The sequence below is a fragment of the Erythrolamprus reginae genome, chromosome 5 (genome assembly GCF_031021105.1).
Source record: "Erythrolamprus reginae isolate rEryReg1 chromosome 5, rEryReg1.hap1, whole genome shotgun sequence".
Lineage (NCBI taxonomy): Eukaryota > Metazoa > Chordata > Lepidosauria > Squamata > Dipsadidae > Erythrolamprus > Erythrolamprus reginae.
In genome coordinates, this window is record NC_091954.1 from 5,875,531 (window position 1) to 5,893,739 (window position 18,209).

At 41.1% G+C, this 18,209-nt stretch overlaps 1 protein-coding gene across 3 annotated transcripts in view; it reads left to right on the plus strand.

Annotated features, from left to right (window-relative positions):
- KCNMA1 (potassium calcium-activated channel subfamily M alpha 1) overlaps nucleotides 1-18,209 on the plus strand; it is a 655,726-nt gene that overhangs the window by 476,222 nt on the left and 161,295 nt on the right. For all 3 annotated transcript variants that reach the window (XM_070752010.1, XM_070752011.1, XM_070752012.1), the window contains exon 17: nucleotides 14,332-14,418. In XM_070752010.1, the coding sequence (XP_070608111.1) occupies nucleotides 14,332-14,418 (87 nt within the window). The remainder of the gene's footprint in view (nucleotides 1-14,331; nucleotides 14,419-18,209) is intronic.

An 18,209-nucleotide genomic window follows, 5' to 3' on the forward strand; every position in this document is an offset into this window, starting at 1 on the left:
TGTTCAAGATTTTTTTGCCGCTTCTCAAGAACCATTTTCTACTTACAAACCCAAGCCTCCGAAACTGTAAATGGAAAAGGCAGGGAGAAGCCTCCGTGGGGCCTCTCTAGGAATCTCCTGGGAGGAAAAGGCAGGGAGAAGCCTCTGTGAGGCCTCTCTAGGAATCTCCCGGGAAGAAACAAGGTCAGAAAAGGCAGGGGGAAGTCTCTGTGGGGCCTCTCTAGGAATCTCCTGGGAGGAAAAGGCAGGGAGAAGCCTCTGTGAGGCCTCTCTAGGAATCTCCTGGGAAGAAACAAGGTCAGAAAAGGAGGGGGGAAGTCTCTGTGGGGCCTCTCTAGGAATCTCCTGGGAGGAAAAGGCAGGGAGAAGCCTCTGTGAGGCCTCTCTAGGAATCTCCTGGGAAGAAACAAGGTCAGAAAAGGAGGGGGGAAGTCTCTGTGGGGCCTCTCTAGGAATCTCCTGTGGTTTTCCCAATCGCACGCCTTATTTGCTTTTACATTGATTCCTATGGGAAAAATTGCTTCTTCTTACAAACTTTTCTACTTAAGAACCTGGTCACGGAATGAATTAAGTTCGTAGGTAGAGGTACCACTGTATATCTTTTTCCTGTGACCCCAGTGATTAGTTATATGTTATCGAATATGAATATCTAATTTATTTTAGAGACATCCCATTTGCAAGAGGCATGAGCTGTAGCATTTTCACCATTTCATTCAGGACTATATTGAAAATAAATACTGGCACTCGGCAGCTCCCTTGATACAATATTAAACGAAAAAAGCCAAATCTTTATTTTGACCCAGGCTCAATACTCATTACTAAAATGGACAACAAACGCAAATGAAATATTAAGAATTGCTTGCCTAAGATTCATTAGCACTTACGTTCATGAATTCCACCTCTGTTTCTCTGCCGTAATTTCTTTTTCTGCAAATTACTAACAGGTGTAACAGCCATTGTTTTCCTTTCAGAAGTACTAGACAATCCTATTTCCCCTTTGTGGCCTTCCAAAGGACTTGGAGGTTATATACTAAATTAACCTCTTTTAGATTAAGGCAGAATCCAGGGAATTTAAGCAGCTAAGAGTGTTTTGCATGTAGAATTTGTTTTTAAACACAGATGAGCAGAAGGAAGGTCGTACCAACACTTCTATTGAGCAGAAACATCATAGAATTGTGGATTATCTACTAAAGTTTTTTGCTTAACATTATTTCTCTCTGTCCTATGGAACATCGCAGCTAGAGGTGGGTTTCAACAGGTTCTGAGCAGTTCTGGAGAACCAGTAGAGGAAATTTTGAGTAGGAAAACCAGTAAATACTACCTCTGACTGGCCCTGTCCCCATCTATTCTCTGCCTCCCGAGTCCCAGCTGATCGGGAGGGAATGGAAATTTTGCAGTAACTAAATCTCACCCACAGAACCAGTAATAGAAATGTTTGAAACCCACCACTGTTCATAGCCCATAGGAATGTGCTCAGGTTGTTGGCTGAACTTTTGGAGAAGAAACATTGCCCGTTGTCCCTACACAAATGTAGCGAGTTGTGAAAACAGCACCGAAATCGGTCCGTCTTCCCATTCTTAGCTGGATTACGGACTCAAGAATCAAAATATTCTACTGGAAGCCCTTGTGTTTTGGGCGTATGTTTCACTACTGCTTCTTCTAAGCATCGTGCAGTATTTTGCAGTTGGGATTGAATAAGGAGACCTCGCTGAACCTGTTAAAGAAATATAGTCTGCACGCCTTTGGTGTTCCTTGAATTTTTAAGGAAAAGTTAAAAAATAAAGAAAGCTGAAATATCCTCATTAAGAGGAAATCTGTAAAATAATGATAATTCCACCCCATCCTGTTAAAAATCTATGGCCTCTTTTGTCAAATTCTAATTCATTGGAGGCTTTACTCATTTATTCATTTGCCAGCTCTAATTTTTTTAAAAATGAAACAAAACAAAAATTAACATTCTTCTATTGTTACCCCCATGTTTATCCCTCTGTTGGACCTTTTTCCTGTCTTTCCATTTTATTTGTCTTCATTCCCAGCAGAAATCCTTTTTTTTTAAATTAAATTTGGAAAAAAAAAGGAGGGAAAAGTAGCTTTGGAGAATTTCAAAAGTGTTGTGGGTTTATGAACTTATTATTCGTTGATTTATTTTTCATTCCGGCCTTTTGGTTTTTTTTTTTTGGTTTTTTTTTTAATTTGGTGTCAGTTCATTTCTTATCCAAGTGTTTTGATTTGCAATTTTTTTCTTGTCGTTTGCAGAAGCCGAAAGCGGTATGCCCTCTTCGTTACTTTACCTTCCAACCTCAACCCTACCTCCAACCCTTCTAACTTCAGGACTAATTCCTTACCAAGAATACAGGAAGATAACATCTTTGTCTATCTTTCAAATTATATATATATATATAATTTATATTTTTATATTTATATATATATACAAAAAAACAAACCCCAAAGTTTCAAAGAGGAGACAACAGTTTGATAGCAACAGCTGTTTTCTGCATTGGTCTTTTGTGTCTTCTGCATTAACTTCTTTGCAGGAATAATACCCATATAAATTAAATCGCCTTAGGAAAAAATATATTACTCTAATAGGAAAAGTTCTATCCAATTTCATTCAATAGGAGAACTGTCTCTCCCGTCCTGTACTCCTCTTCCCCTGTTTTATGTCCTTGTGTTTAGTTGCAACACTGTCTGCTTCATGTCTATTACTTTTTGCTATTTGTTGCTTTTACATCCGCCACCCTTGTTCAAATCCCCCCACCGAGAGTCCTCCCAGAGTTTCATACACAGAGTTTCATGCCATCCCTTCCACCATTCATCAGGAGTGTCCAAGTGTCTTTTCAGCTTGTTTGTTTGTTTCCGCTTTCAGTTTTGAGCCTAAAAAAAATAACTGAAATCTCACCCCACCCAGAAGCTACTACAGTTCTAACAATGGCCTTTGTGTAGCTTTCTGTACAAGACTTTTGACTGGCATATTTGAATGGGTTGACTTTGTGATGGTCCAATTTACGTTTATTGTGCTGGAACTCTCTTATCTGACTCTGTAGTATCATCACCTAAACCCCAAAGCTTTACTCATAGTCTATCTACTGTTGACCTCACCCAATTCCTAAGAGGTCAGTAAGGGGCGTGCATAAGTGCACCAGCGTGCCTTCCGTCCCCTGTCCTAATGTTTCTCTATTAATAATACCAATATCATGCACCGGGAGTGGACAAATAAATGGAAACACCTTGAAAATCCAGATTTGGAATCCAGATTTGTGAAGCTCCCTTCAAATACTTTTTTCTTGGAAACTAGGTTCTTTACGTGTCTATTGAGCCCTGCAGTGATTTTAGGAGCTGCGGTCTTGCAATCCGCTCTAACAATTTGCTTTAGAGTCCGACCGGTCTCTCTCAGACAACTTCGACTTTCGACCAGACCTGTGCTTGGCTGAGGACGTTTTCCCTTCTCTTTCAAAAGCAGTCATGACTTTTGAGACATGACCTCTTGAAACGCCAAACATTCGGGCACTTTCTGTTACACTAGCACCTGCCATTCGAGCACCAACAATTTGGCCTCTTTGAAAGTCTGAGAGGTCTGCCATTTCTAGAAGGTTATAACCAATTTCCTTAAATTTCTGTTTAAAAAAAAACAGTTTAAAAAAACATATCAAATAACAGAATTTTTAAAAAGCCATTAAAATATGTCAAGTTTTGATTGATTTGAACATGTTACATGGTTTTTAAATGATGGGTTTTTTAAAATGATTTTTAATATTAGATTTGTTTACATTGTCACACCTTTTTATTATTGTTGTGAGCCGCCCCGAGTCTTCGGAGAGGGGCAGCATACAAATCTAATAAATTATTATTAAATTACAGTGGTACCTCATCTTACGAACGCCTCTTCTAACGAACTTTTCAAGATACGAACCCGGTGTTTAAGATTTTTTTTGCCTCCTCTTCCGAACTATTTTCACCTTACGAACCCAAGCAGCTGCTGCTGGGCTGAAGGGGTTTCTTTTTCCCCCCTTTTTTGAAGAAAGAAAAGGGAGGGGCAGCTTGGAGGAGTAAAGATTTTACATGCTTGCAAAAGCACTGAAATGGTGTCTTTTTAAGAAAGAAAAGGGAGGGGCAGCTTGGAGGAGTAAAGATTTTGCATGCTTGCAAAAGCACTGAAACGGCAGCTTGGAGGAGTAAAGATTTTGCATGCTTGCAAAAGCACTGAAACTGTGTCTTTTTAAGAAAGAAAAGGGAGGGGCAGCTTGGAGGAGTAAAGATTTTGCATGCTTGCAAAAGCACTGAAACCATGTCTTTTTAAGAAAGAAAAGGGAGGGGCAGCTTGGAGGAGTAAAGATTTTGCATGCTTGCAAAAGCACTGAAACCATGTCTTTTTAAGAAAGAAAAGGGAGGGGCAGCTTGGAGGAGTAAAGATTTTGCATCCTTGCAAAAGCACTGAAACCGTGTCTTTTTAAGAAAGAAAAGGGAGGGGCAGCTTGGAGGAGTAAAGATTTTGTATCCTTGCAAAAGCACTGAAACCATGTCTTTTTAAGAAAGAAAAGGGAGGGGCAGCTTGGAGGAGTAAAGATTTTGCATCCTTGCAAAAGCACTGAAACTGTGTCTTTTGAAAAAAGAAAAGGGAGGGGCGCCCCCCTTGCCTTTCTTCCTTCCCACTCACCCTTTAGCCTAGCCTTGCTTCTTCCACCCGCCCCCTTTAGCTGCTCCTCCCTGCCCTCTGTTCGCCTCCCTTCTAAAGTTTGGGATTTTCCTGAAGGATTTGCATGCATTATTTGCTTTTACATTGATTCCTATGGGAGACATTGTTTCATCTTACGAACTTTTCACCTTACGAACCTCCTCCTGGAACCAATTATGTTCGTATGATGAGGTACCACTGTATTATTATTATTATTATTATTATTATTATTATTATTATTATTATGTCAGTACAACACAGCAAACGAGATCCCTATGCTGGATTTCGTATTTCATCACCAGTCGGGCGCTTCCCAAGCACCTAGGACTGCGTGATGTAGCGGCGAATTATGTTTGCCGATCCCAGTAAAGCAGCCTTTTGCAATTGACAGATGGAGATTTTGTTAATTCCAATGGATTTCAAATGTCCGCCGAGATCCTTTGGTACTGCGCCCAGCGTGCCAAGTACCACTGGGACCACTTTCACGGGCTTATGCCAGAGTCGTTGCAGCTCGGTTTATTATTATTATTATTATTATTATTATTATTATTATTATTATTGATATTATTAATATTAACATTAACATTAATATTAATATTTTATTATTTTATTATTTTTTAATTATTATTATTATTATTATTATTATTATTATTATTATTATTATTATTATTATTATTATTATGTTCAAACATTACGATGCCAAAAAGTCAAGTGTTTCCACTTTTCTGTCCACCCCCTGTATATAAACATTGTTATATCTTTGTATACTACTTGAAATCAATCAATACAATACAATAATATAAATAGATTCCAGTACTGAATGTGAACTGACCGGCCATGCACTTGTTGTGTCTTAGAGAACAACAAGGCATGCTTTGATTTCTCTTTTTAATTTAATTCATCTGAATGCCTCTCCACCTTCATTTCCTTCGTTCTTGGCCCCATTCGGATGAGCCTTCCTGAACCTGCATATCCCTTAATATTGGTTTGTTTTCTTTCTCCCGTGTCCTGCTTCTCGTCTCATCATCCTGTCTAGTCTGTGACGTCCTTTCTGTTTAGTTCTTATCCCCTGTGGATTTGGAGTAGATTTGTGAACAAGAGACCCGGCTTCCTGACAGTTTGGCATTATTCAATATGATCCAACTGCAGAGAAGTTACTGCAACACTTTGGCATCTTCTAAGGATCTGCAGATGTTGCATCTCTTATACGGCTTCTTGTTTACCAGTAATATTAACTGCGTGGTAAAGGCATGCAAAACGAGTGTGTGTTTGTGTGTGGTTTAAAGGTGTGCACGTTTGCTCCCAGTTTAGAATGACCCAAATCTTACTTAACGTTAGAGCTCCGATTGTTCATTTGTGGGCATCTATCCGCTGTTGAATTTTGAAATTTGGGCATCGTAAAAAAAAGGGAAAGAGCTACTAAATCTTTTAGCTCTCCCCATGGAGGAGGAAAGACTTAATTCTCTGGGAGCAACACTTAAAACCGCTTGCTGTAAGTCGTTGTGCCGCTTTGCAAAGTGTTTTGTCATTTGCCTTCTCATCGTTGTCTTATGGCGATCTCTTTTCCTCTCTGTGTAAACCTGTAGTAACATTAGCTTGAAAAGTCCTGGAGAGTGCTAGCAGAGATATTTCTTCGCTTCCCCCAACCCGATACATGTGCATGTTTCTATGTTATTTACAAATATGGCTTCAAAAAACTCGCAAAGGAAAAAAAAAAGTAATTTTTTTTTCTGTCCATCACAAATACTTCAACGAGGAGAGTTCATTTTAAGGAGAACTTAGTGGACCGTTGGCCATAACCCATGCTGGACCGATCTTCAAGAAAGCCTTGCCTGTAATCACCAATGTCCCATCTCTCTTAAACGAAATGCAGCACTGCGTCATGATATATTTTTATTTTGGATGATATATTTTATTGTGGTCTTAATTGCACGGGGAATGGTACAGCACATCTACCATAGCATGAAAGTTGCTACTACTATTTTTTTTATTCGCTCATCCCATTGAAAAGATTGACATTCGACCTACATCTGAGTTCAGAATATTTTAAATGCTTTAGTATGCTTTCAATGCTGAGGCATACAAGATAGAATTTTGGACTTATTCGCTGATGTAACACTATACATTTTAATGTTCTGTTCTCATTTTTTTCCCCTGGAGAAGTACACAGGCAGTATAGCAAGTGGTTTTAGCTATAGCTACCTTTACTTTAGCTTACTTTAGCTTCCCTAGTGCTCAAGACCTAATAAGAAATACAGCGATACCTCGTCTTACGAACCCCTCATCATACAAACTTTTTGTGATACGAACCCGGTGTTTAAGGGTTTTTTGCCTCTTCTTCCGAACTATTTTCACATTACGAACCCGAGCCGCCGCCGCTAGGATGCCCCACCTCTGGACTTCCGTTGCCAGCCGATGTGCTGGGATTCCCCTGAGCCTCCCCTCGCTGAGAATTCCCGCCTCCCGACTTCCGTTGCCAGCCGAAGTGCTGGGATTCTCCTGAGGCTCCCCTCGCTGGGAATCCACGCCTCCGGACTTCTGTTGCCAGCCGAAGTGCTGGGATTCCCCTGAGCCTCCCCTCGCTGGGAATCCCCGCCTCCGGACTTCCATTGCCAGCCGAAGCGCCCGTTCTTGCATTGCTTGGATTTCCCTGAGCCTCCCCTCGCTGGGAATCCCCGCCTCCGGACTTCCATTGCCAGCCGAAGCGCCCGTTCTTGCATTGCTGGGATTTCCCTGAGCCTCCCCTCGGTGGGATTCCCTTCATTTTTGCCGGCACTGAATCCCAGCAAGGGGAGGCTCTGGGAAATCCCAGCAATGCAAGAACGGGCGCTTCGGCTGGCAACGGAAGTCCGGGGGCGGGGATTCCCAGCAAGGGGAGGCTCAGGGGAATCCCAGCACTTCGGCTGGCAATGGAAGTCCGGAGGCGGGGATTCCCAGCGAGGGGAGGCTCAGGGAAATCCCAGCAATGCAAGAACGGGCACTTCGGCTGGCAATGGAAGTCCAGAGGCGGGGATTCCCAGCGAGGGGAGGCTCAGGGGAATCCCAGCACTTCGGCTGGCAATGGAAGTCCGGAGGTGGGGTTTCCCAGCGAGGGGAGGCTCAGGGAAATCCGAGTGCTTCGGCTGGCAACGGAAGTGAACTGCCCCGAATCCTCAGAGAGGGGCGGCACACAAAACCAATGAATAAATAAATAAATTTCCACTGGTGGAACTGTGTTCCACCCCGTCCTGCCTGCTGCCCACCCCTGGCGCTCACCCTGTCACATGGCAAGTGGGTCTTGAACACGGGCTGTCAGCTTTCCAGCCGACAAACCCAGCATCTTAATCTCTGAGCCACCGCACCGCCACCGAGATTCACTCCCGGCAGCGGGCATGGGCGGGCATCTGTTGCGGGCACATGCCCCGGTGCAAGGTTCAGCTTTTGTGCATGCACGTGGAAGCGCAATCTTGCACAAGGATGCTTGCACGCGCAGGATTTTGGAAATTTTCGCTGATTTCTTTGCTTCCGCGCATGCTGCGGCCCATTACTGCACACCGCCGCTCGGACATAAGAGCCAGTGGTGTATTCTGTGATTAATGCAACATGTAATTTGACCCACAGAACTAGAAAATTTATTTTCACGCAGGTAGTAATGGTTCAAATCTATCCAAGACGTAGCTAAGGCAAGGTGTAATTCTACTGAAATTTTATCATTTCATAACAGGACATAATATCCACTTCGTTATAAATAAAGCCCTTTGTCCGAAATCAATGATACATAATTTCAACAATTTTAAAATGTGTGGATTTCAACTCCCAGAATTCTCTACTGGTCTAAATGCTAGTTATTAGTGAATAAATATTCACATGATTTATTTTAGACCAGTTTTATTATAGATTTATTGGTTTTAGACCACAATTATATGGATTTTATGCCATATAATTATCTTTAATTATCCTACAATGAGAGCCACATTAAGTTGGGGGACAGAAGAATGTCAGTTCAACTTTAGCTTTCTGCTCAATCATCCCATTAATTCTGATCCTACTGAAGTTCATTTGAATTAATATTCAACATGAAACAACTGAAAATATTACTTCAGGCTAACAGGGAAAAAAATGTGAATTTTGCCTGCTGTTTAATTAAAAGCCACTTTTAGTATTTTAGTATTATGTTAATTTGGCACTGTTTTTAAAAATGGCCATTGATGTTCTGTGTAGAAACAAATAAAAAAAAATTAAAACCTGGATTCATAATCAATATAAATTCAGGCAAAAAAAAAGCAGGCAAAGGAAAACTGAAATGTGGATTGCACTGTATATTAAAAGTCATATTACAATGGAAGAATAATGAATAATAAAGCTTATGGTTTCCCCCCATCAACAACAACAACAACAACAGTAATATCTTCTTTTACTCAAATATATGCTAATAATTAAGCTCGAAATTGTCCTGTCTTCTAAATCACATTTTTCTCTTTTTGGTCTCTGGCTTATCTTCTAAAATGAATTAAAAATTAAATAGCATAACATTTTGCTACATTTAAACAACAACAGCAGAAATAGCTAAATAAAAAATTGCTAGATTTGAAAATGAAATTCAGATTAAATTCTATGGCAACTCAAATTTAGCTGCTTAATAGAGAGAGAGAAAAATCCCCATATCTTTAATATTATCCACAATTATTGTTAATTGTCTTAGCAGTAATCAAGGAAGTTGTAAAAGAGGTTTTGATCAGAAATTAGAGGGTTCACCAGGCATGGAAACCACCTTGTCATTATCGATCTAGGAACGAGAAGTCCTATTGACCAATTAATGCCATTTGCTTTTATCGTCTCCAATACAATATGTGCAGAGGCTGGGTACTTTAAGCCTTATGGTAAATTTGAAAAGAGTTTCCACTTAACACCATCCTATCTAACCACAGCTTCTTCCTGCAAAATCTCTTATGTGCCCTTCAAAATATTTCCAGAAGAATACCATTTATGAGTAGATAGCAGGAGGAAGGACCCATTGATTCTCAAAGATAATGCCAGAAAGCTGTCCCATGTTTATCTTGCACTGTTTGTGTTCATATACATGTGCTTTCACTGTCTCATTCCCTTAAAACATGTTTTCTAAGTCCCAATCGATTTTAATTGTGGTAGTCTTTGTTTCCTATTGCATGTTAACTCTCTTCTAACTTAAAAACGATGGAATTGTGGACACAGAGAGAGAGAGAGAATCAAAATTCCCTTAGAAGCTGTGTAAAAATGTTTTGAAAATGAACATTTTCCAAATGAGGGATCCTTGGTGTTCTTTGAGCTTTGTTGTTTTCTTGCAGATGTTTCATTATCCAAACTACCATATTTTTGGAGTATAAGACACACCTTCGTTTTGGGGGAGGAAAACAAGGGGGAAAAAATCTACCTCTGCCTCCCAGGAATTTGCCTCCCAGCAAACAGTATTTCTGTGCATGTGTGCCTGACCTACAAAAATAGCAAAGAATTGGAGAAATAATAATAATAATAATAATAATAATAATAATAATAATAATAATAATAGTAGTAGTAGTAATAATAATAATAATAATAATAATTATTATTATTATTATTATTATTATTATTATTATTATTATTATTATTTATTAGATTTGTATGCCGCTCCTCTCCAAAGACTCAGGGCGGCTCGCAACAACAATAAACACAATATTATAATGGCACAAATCTAATATTAAAAAACTAAAAACCCTATCATAATTAAAAACCAAACAGCACATACATACCAAACATAAATTGTAATAAGCCTGGGGGAAAGATGTCTCAAATCCCCCATGCCTGGCGGTATAGGTGGGTCTTAAGTAGTTTACGGAAGACAAGGAGGGTGGGATCAGTTCTAATCTCCGGGGGGAGTTGATTCCAGAGGGCCAGGGCCGCCACAGAGAAGACTCTTCCCCTGGGGCCCACCAGACGACATTGTTTAGTCAACGGGACCCGGAGAAGGCCAACTCTGTGGGACCTTATCGGCCGCTTGGATTCGTGCAGTAGCAGGCAGTTCCGGAGGTACATTATGCAGTATTCTGGACACAATTCAAAGCGTTGGTAATGATTTATCAAGCCCTACATGGCATAGAACCAGATTACTTGCAGGACCGCCTTCTGCTACGAGTCCCAGCGACCGGTCAGGTCCCACTGAATCGGCCTTCTCCAGGTCCCGTCAACTAGGCAATGTCACTTGGTGGGGCCTAGGGGAAGAGCCTTCTCTGTGGGGGCTCCAGCCCTCTGGAATCAGCTCCCCCCAGAGATCTGCACCGCCTCCCCTCCTCACCTTCCACAAGAGTCATAAGAATCATCTATGCTGCCAGGCTTGGAGCGATTAAACTCTATTTCCCTGGCCGATGAATGTCATGTATGGTTGTTTTCTGAATGGGTGTGATTAGTTTTTTAATAAAATTAGATTAGATTAGATTAGATTTATTGGATTTATATGCCGCCCCTCTCCGCAAACTCGGGGCGGCTCACAACAATAATAAAAACAGTACATAATAACAAATCCAATTCCCACCAATCTAATTACAATTTTAAATTAAAAAATTCATAAAACAATCCCAATAGATATATAAAAAAACAGCCACACAGTCAATCAATTAGGGATTATAGGTAAGTTTATTTATCTTTAAATTAATTGTCTTTAGGCTACTACAGTGATACCTCGTCTTACACAGTTAAATCAGTTCGGAGGCGGCGTAGCTGTAAATTTTCTAAACATGTTACCTAGTTTGGGTAACAAAACGCCTACAAGAAAACAACCAACCTCAGAGACCACCAAAGATCTCTCATTTCAACCCTGAGTTATAAACATTCCCCTTTATTGGTATTAATCAAAATGCTTTGAAAGGTATTGGGAGGAAATCCTTCAGACCTCACATAAGTGAGCCCCCTCTCTGCTACTCCTTTGAATATCACTTCTTTCTGGAGGCCTCAACACTCGCTTGAAAAGCAGAAACTGTGCCTTTAGGCATTGTACTAATTCATGCTGAAAAATAACCCCCATGGTCTGATTTAATGAAACCTAATAAAAGAGGGACAAGTTGGAAAGTGCGGTTTTGATGTGTGTTTAGTCCTAGGAAATAAAAATGGCAAGAGATTGGCTTTTTAAGCAGCGCAAACTCATTACAGCAACCCATAACTGCCAAATTTGTAAATCAAAGTTTACACAATGGCATTGTGTAAACCAAAGTTTACACAAAGGTCTCCAAAGTTAAGACTGGTGGACTTCAACTCCCAGAATTCTCCAGCCAGCATCTCTTAAAGTTGCCATGTTTGGATACCCCTGTCTAAATCATTATCTTGGACCACAGCTTTAAAAGATAATCGGAAATTGCCTATGTCTACGGCTTTCCAGGAAGAAAAACCAATTTGGTGAATTCACCCATAAAAGCTTGAACTAAAATTTTGAAACAGTAAGAATTCACCCTCCCTTCTTCTTTTGTAGGGCTTTGTTCCATTAAAATAAGAAATGTTAAGGTAGTAGAGCAGGGTCGGATCGTGAAAAGAACAGAATCATTTAGTCCCTGTAAATAAAAAAATCCTTTGAAAATCTTGACAGTCACTAAATAAATTCCTACAATGTATTCCACATTACATATTTGTTGATTACATTTTTTATCTGTCCAACTACCAAAGTTTTTTAAGAACGTGTTCTCCAACCTTGGCAATTTTAAGACTTGTGGACTTCAACTTGTAGAATTTCCCCAACATGTTTCTGGGAGTTGAAGCCCACAAGTCATAAAGTTGCGAATATTGGAGACCCTGGTTCTAAGAAGATGACAAATCTGTATGCAAGGGAAAATAAAACCCAGTAAACCATAAATGAGTTCCATTGGGTGGGAATTTCTTGCAGGATGAACATATACAACCACTTAATATGTGGTTGATGTACAGTGATACCTCGTCTTACAAACGCCTCGTCATACAAACTTTTCGAGATACAAACCGGGGGTTTAAGATTTTTTTGCTTCTTCTTACAAATTATTTTCACCTTACAAACCCACCGCCACCACTGTGATGCACCGCCTCCGGACTTCCATTGCCAGCAAAGCACCCATTTTTGCGCTGCTGGGATTCCCCTGAGCTCCCCTCCATGGGAAACACCACCTCCAGACTTCTGTGTTTTTGCGATGTTGCAGGGGAATACCAGCAGGCAAAAACAGGCAACGGAAGTCCGGAGGTGGGGTTTCCCAGTGAGGGGAGCCTCAGTGAAATTGCACCATCACAAAAACACAGAAGTCCAGAGGTAGGGTTTCCCATGGAGGGGAGCCTCAGTGTAAAAACGGGTGCTTCGGCTGGCAAAAGGGGTGAATTTTGGGCTTGCACGCATTAATTGCTTTTCCATTGATTCCTATGGAAAACATTGTTTCGTCTTACAAACTTTTCACCTTAAGAACCTCGTCCCAGAACCAATTAAGTTTTTAAGACAAGGTATCACTGTATTCCCTTCCATCCTAGTAGACTTCCCTGGATGTTGCATGTTGGAGCTGACATGGAACATTCAACACTCAATGAGTGAAACCTGTAACTGGTTACCAAAAACGTTCATATTTACAGATGTACAAGTTAAAATACTCCATGGATGGCTGATCACATTCACTCACTTTTCCTTCCAAAGGCAGGCTATACGATTCAAGCCAGGGTCTGTTAAAAATGTGAATTGGCTTGGCTAAAGTCATAGAAACATAGAAACATAGAAGACTGACGGCAGAAAAAGACCTCATGGTCCATCTAGTCTGCCCTTATACTATTTTCTGTATTTTATCTTAGGATGGATCTATGTTTATCCCAGGCATGTTTAAATTCAGTCACTGTGGATTTATCTACCACGTCTGCTGGAAGTTTGTTCCAAGGATCTACTACTCTTTCAGTAAAATAATATAGTTCCTGATGAAGAGCATACATCCTATACCTAGAAGTCAGTCCGAAGAGATTAGTGTAAATCTTGAACCGCAGTTGATTTGATATTTTTTTTTTCTACTAAGGATGAGTAACTTTTTTTGATTAATTGACAACAGTCTGAAAAAGGGGCTTTGGGCTGGAAGAAATGATTAACCACCCTACCAGGTTTATGTTTTCTTTAGCAATCGTAAATGGCTGTCTTGTACCATTCCCCCTGAGCATATATATGTATGTACTATGCTATAACTCATGTAATAAGACAGTGATAGGGGGCCCATTCATAACACCCCACCAACAGAAATTGACCCAAAGGGCTAAGCTGCGAGGAGAGTGAGGCTTTTCCGAGCAAATACTTACCATGGGAACCATCAATCATAACGATTTTGTTAACTTTGAACTGCAGAGCCAAATAGATAAATAAATAAACAAATAAATCAAAGCTTTCGGTACTTTTGTCCTCCTTTCTACCCCTAACTGAATTCGCTGGGGCCTCGAGCAAAGTTTCGAGATAAAGACTTTTGGTGTTAAAGAGTTGAAAATATTTTTCTGCAACTCATATTTTAAAACCTTTCATTTAAAAAAAATGGCCTCCCCCCCCCCACATCCCCAAACTAATGGGCCCCCTATAACGGAGAAATAAGATATGTTGAATTTGGTTTCACAACACAGAAGTAGTGTGCCCTGACAAAGTTCTTCTCTCTTTTTTATTATTATTTCTGTTTGTCGTTTTGTTCCATTTCGTCGGCCAGTATATTGATCAACCCTGGAAACCATGTGAAAATTCAAGAGGGTACGCTGGGATTCTTCATTGCCAGTGACTCCAAAGAAGTGAAAAGGTACATATTTGGTCGTATTCTGTAATGGTATCAATCACAGTCCACAATCCATTTTGGAAACTTCCCCGATCTCACTGCTGGGACAGGATATGATAATAATAATAATAATAATTAATAATTTATTGGATTTGTATGGCGCCCCTCTCTGTAGACTTGGGGCGGCTGACAACAATAATAAAAACAACATGTACAATCCAATAATAAAAACAACTAAAAACCCCTATTATAAAACCAAACATACACACAGACATACCATGCATAACTTGTAATGGCCTAGGGGGAAGGGCTATCTCAACTCCCCCATGCCTGGCGGTATAAATGAGTCTTGAGTAGTTTACGAAAGACAGGGAGGGTGGGGCAGTTCTGATCTCCAGGGGGAGTTGGTTCCAGAGGGCCAGGGCCACCACAGAGAAGGCTCTTCCCCTGGGGCCCGCCAAACAACATTGTTTAGTCGACAGGACCCAGAGAAGGCCAACTCTGTGGGACCTTATCGGTCGCTGGGATTCGTGCGGTAGCAGGCAGTTCAGGAGGTAATCTGGTCCAATGCCATGTAGGGCTTTAAAGGTCATGACCAACACTTTGAATTGTGACCGGAAACTGATCGGCAGCCAATGCAAGCCACGGAGTGTTGAAGAAATGTGGGTGAAACTTGGAAGCCCCACGATGGCTCTCGCGGCTGCGTTCTGCACGATCTGAAGTTTCCAAACACTTTTCAGAGGTAGCCCCATGTAGAGAGCGTTGCAGTAATCGAACCTCGACGTGATAAGAGTGGTGAAGAATTTGACAAGAATTGAAGAACTTGCTCAACTTTTAGAAGCATTTGCTGGTAATGAAAGACCAACTCTAGATTTTTACATGTGGGAAGGAATTAGAGAAACCTGAAGATACGTACAGTGGTACCTCTACTTATGAACTTAATTCATTCTGTGACCAGGTTCTTAAGTAAAAAAGTTTGTAAGAAGAAGCATTTTTTCCCTTAGGAATCAATGTGCATGATTGGGGAACCCCAGGGAAGGTGGAGGCCCTGTTTCCTCCCATGAGATTCCTAGAGAGGCCCCACGGAGGCTTCTCCCCACCTTTTCTGGCCCTGTTTCCTCCCAGGAGATTCCTAGAAAGGTCCCACGGAGGCTTCTCCCTGCCTTTTCCGGCCCTGTTTCCTCTCAGGAGATTCCTAGAGGCTCCACGGTGGCTTCTCCCTACCTTTTCCAGCCCTGTTCCCTCCCAGAAGATTTATAGAGAGGCCCCACAGAGGCTTCTCCCCACCTTTTCTGATCATGTTTCCTCCCAGGAGATTCCTTGAGAGGCCCCACGGAGGCTTCTCCCTGCCTTTTCCGGTTACAGTTTCAGAGGCTTCAGGTTTGTAAGTAGAAAATGGTTCTTGAGAAGAGGTAAAAAAATCTTGAACACCCTGTTCTTATCTAGAAAAATTTGTAAGTAGAGGCATTCTTAGGTAGAGGTACTACTGTATGGTACTTGGTGTCCATATGAATGGAATGGAATGAATGAGCTGGAAAGGGACCTTGGAGGTCCTCTAGTCCAGCCTTCTGCTCAAGCAAGAGAACCCAAAGCATTTCAGATAAGTGGCTGTCTAGTTCTTCCTAGAAACATCCAGTGATGGACCGCCCATGATTTCGGGAGGCAAACTGTTCCACTCGTTAAGTCTCCTCACTATTAGGAAATTTCTCCTTAATTCCAGGTTGCTTCTATCTTTCAATAGTTTCCACCCATTGCTCCTTGTCCTGCTTTGGAGAATAGGTTGACACCCCCCCTCCCTCTTTTTTTGTGGCAGCCCCTCAAGAACTGGAATACTGCTATCATGTCACCCGTAATTCTTCTTTTCTTTAGACTAACCAAGCCCAAACTCGTGCAGTCGTTCTTCATATGCTTTGGTCTCCATGCCTTTGATCATCTTAGTCACTCTTCTCTGAACTTTTCCAAAAATCTCAACATTTTTTTTGATAGATAGATAGATAGATAGATAGATAGATAGATAGATAGATAGATAGATAGATAGATAGAGATAGAGATAGAGATAGAGATAGAGATAGGTAGATAGATAGATAGATAGATAGATAGATAGATAGATAGAAAGAAAGATAGATAAATAGATATAGGTAGATAGATAGATAGATAGATAGATAGATAGATAGATAGATAGATAGATAGAAAGATAGAAAGATAGAAAGATAGATAGATAGATAGATAGATAGATAGAGATAGATAGATAGATAGATAGATAGATAGATATAGGTAGATAGATAGATAGATAGAGATAGATAGATAGAAAGAAAGATAGATAGATAGATAGATAGATGATAGATAGAAAGAAAGATAGATAGATAGAAAGAAAGAAAGATAGATAGATAGATAGATAGATAGATAGATAGATAGATAGATAGATAGTTAGATTTGATTTGAAGGCCACCCTTCAAGAATTTGGGATGGCTTACAGCATATAAAGAAAACAATATAATACAATTTCCTAATTCCAATTAAACTAAAATCCCCAATTATTAAAAAAAAATTGGTCACCACGGGACCAAAAAAAATGTTGAGACTTTGGGAAAAGTTCAGAGAAGAGTGACTAAGATGATCAAAGGCATGGAGACCAAAGCATATGAAGTTTGCCTACCCCTGGTCTAGGGTCTCCTGTTTGAGCAAAGGATTGGACTAGAAGACCTCCAAGGACCCTTCCAACTCTTTTAATCAGACTAACCCAGGGACCGCCTTCTGCTGCACGAATCCCAGCAACCAGTTAGGTCCCACAGAGTGGGTCTTCTCCGGGTCCCGTCAACCAAACAATGTCGCTTGGCGGGACCCAGGGGAAGAGCCTTCTCTGTGGTGGCCCCGGCCCTCTGGAACCAACTCCCCCCAGAGATTAGAATTGCCCTCACCCTCCTTGCCTTTTGTAAGCTGCTTAAAACCCACCTCTGCCGCCAGGCATGGGGGAACTAAGATACATTTTCCCCCTAGGCCTTCACAATTTTATGTATGGTATGTTTGTATGTATGATTGGTTTTTATATTAATGGGTTTTTAACTGCTTTTTTAGTATTGGATTTTGTTGCGCTGTTTTACTGCTGTTGTTAGCCGCCCCGAGTCTGCGGAGAGGGGCGGCATACAAATCCAATTAATAATAATAATAATAATAATAATAATAATAATAATAATTGTTCTGTCTGGGTTCCCCCAGACCTCAACACCAACTGGAAAAAACAGCCAGACACTCTGGTAAAAGCAAAAGTACTTTATAGCTGGACAAAATAAACACAGAGGAAAACCTGTTCTTCCCAACAGACAGGCTATAATACTTTACAGCAGAGTCCTGATGTCCAGACAATACAGCAAGCTTCTTGCTGGCACACCCCACCCCAAGGTTTCAGTAGTCAAAGGCACAAACCAGGATTCCAAGACGCCAAAGTTCACAGCCAGGTCCCAAGACTCTCAAAGATAAAACTCCACAAGCCAGGAAGGGTGAGTCTGCCTTTTAGCCTTTCCAAAGAGCACCACACCCAAACCCAGCTGTTGCCTCTTTAATGCTGAAAGTACCTAGCCAATTGGTCCCTTCGCTGTGTAGCTCTTCTCTGTCGCAGATCAATTATGGCTTGTGCATTTTCCTCTAAGGAATCCAGGCTGCTTGCTGGGGAGAGCTCCCTCTGGGGGGACTCTGGCTGTCCTCCCTCTTCTTCAGCCTGGGATTCCTCCTCCTCGTCTGCCTGCACCTCCTGTTCCTCATCCTCTCCCTCTGAGCTGGAAACCGACAGAAGATCAGCCGTTCCCTGAGGGGCCTCA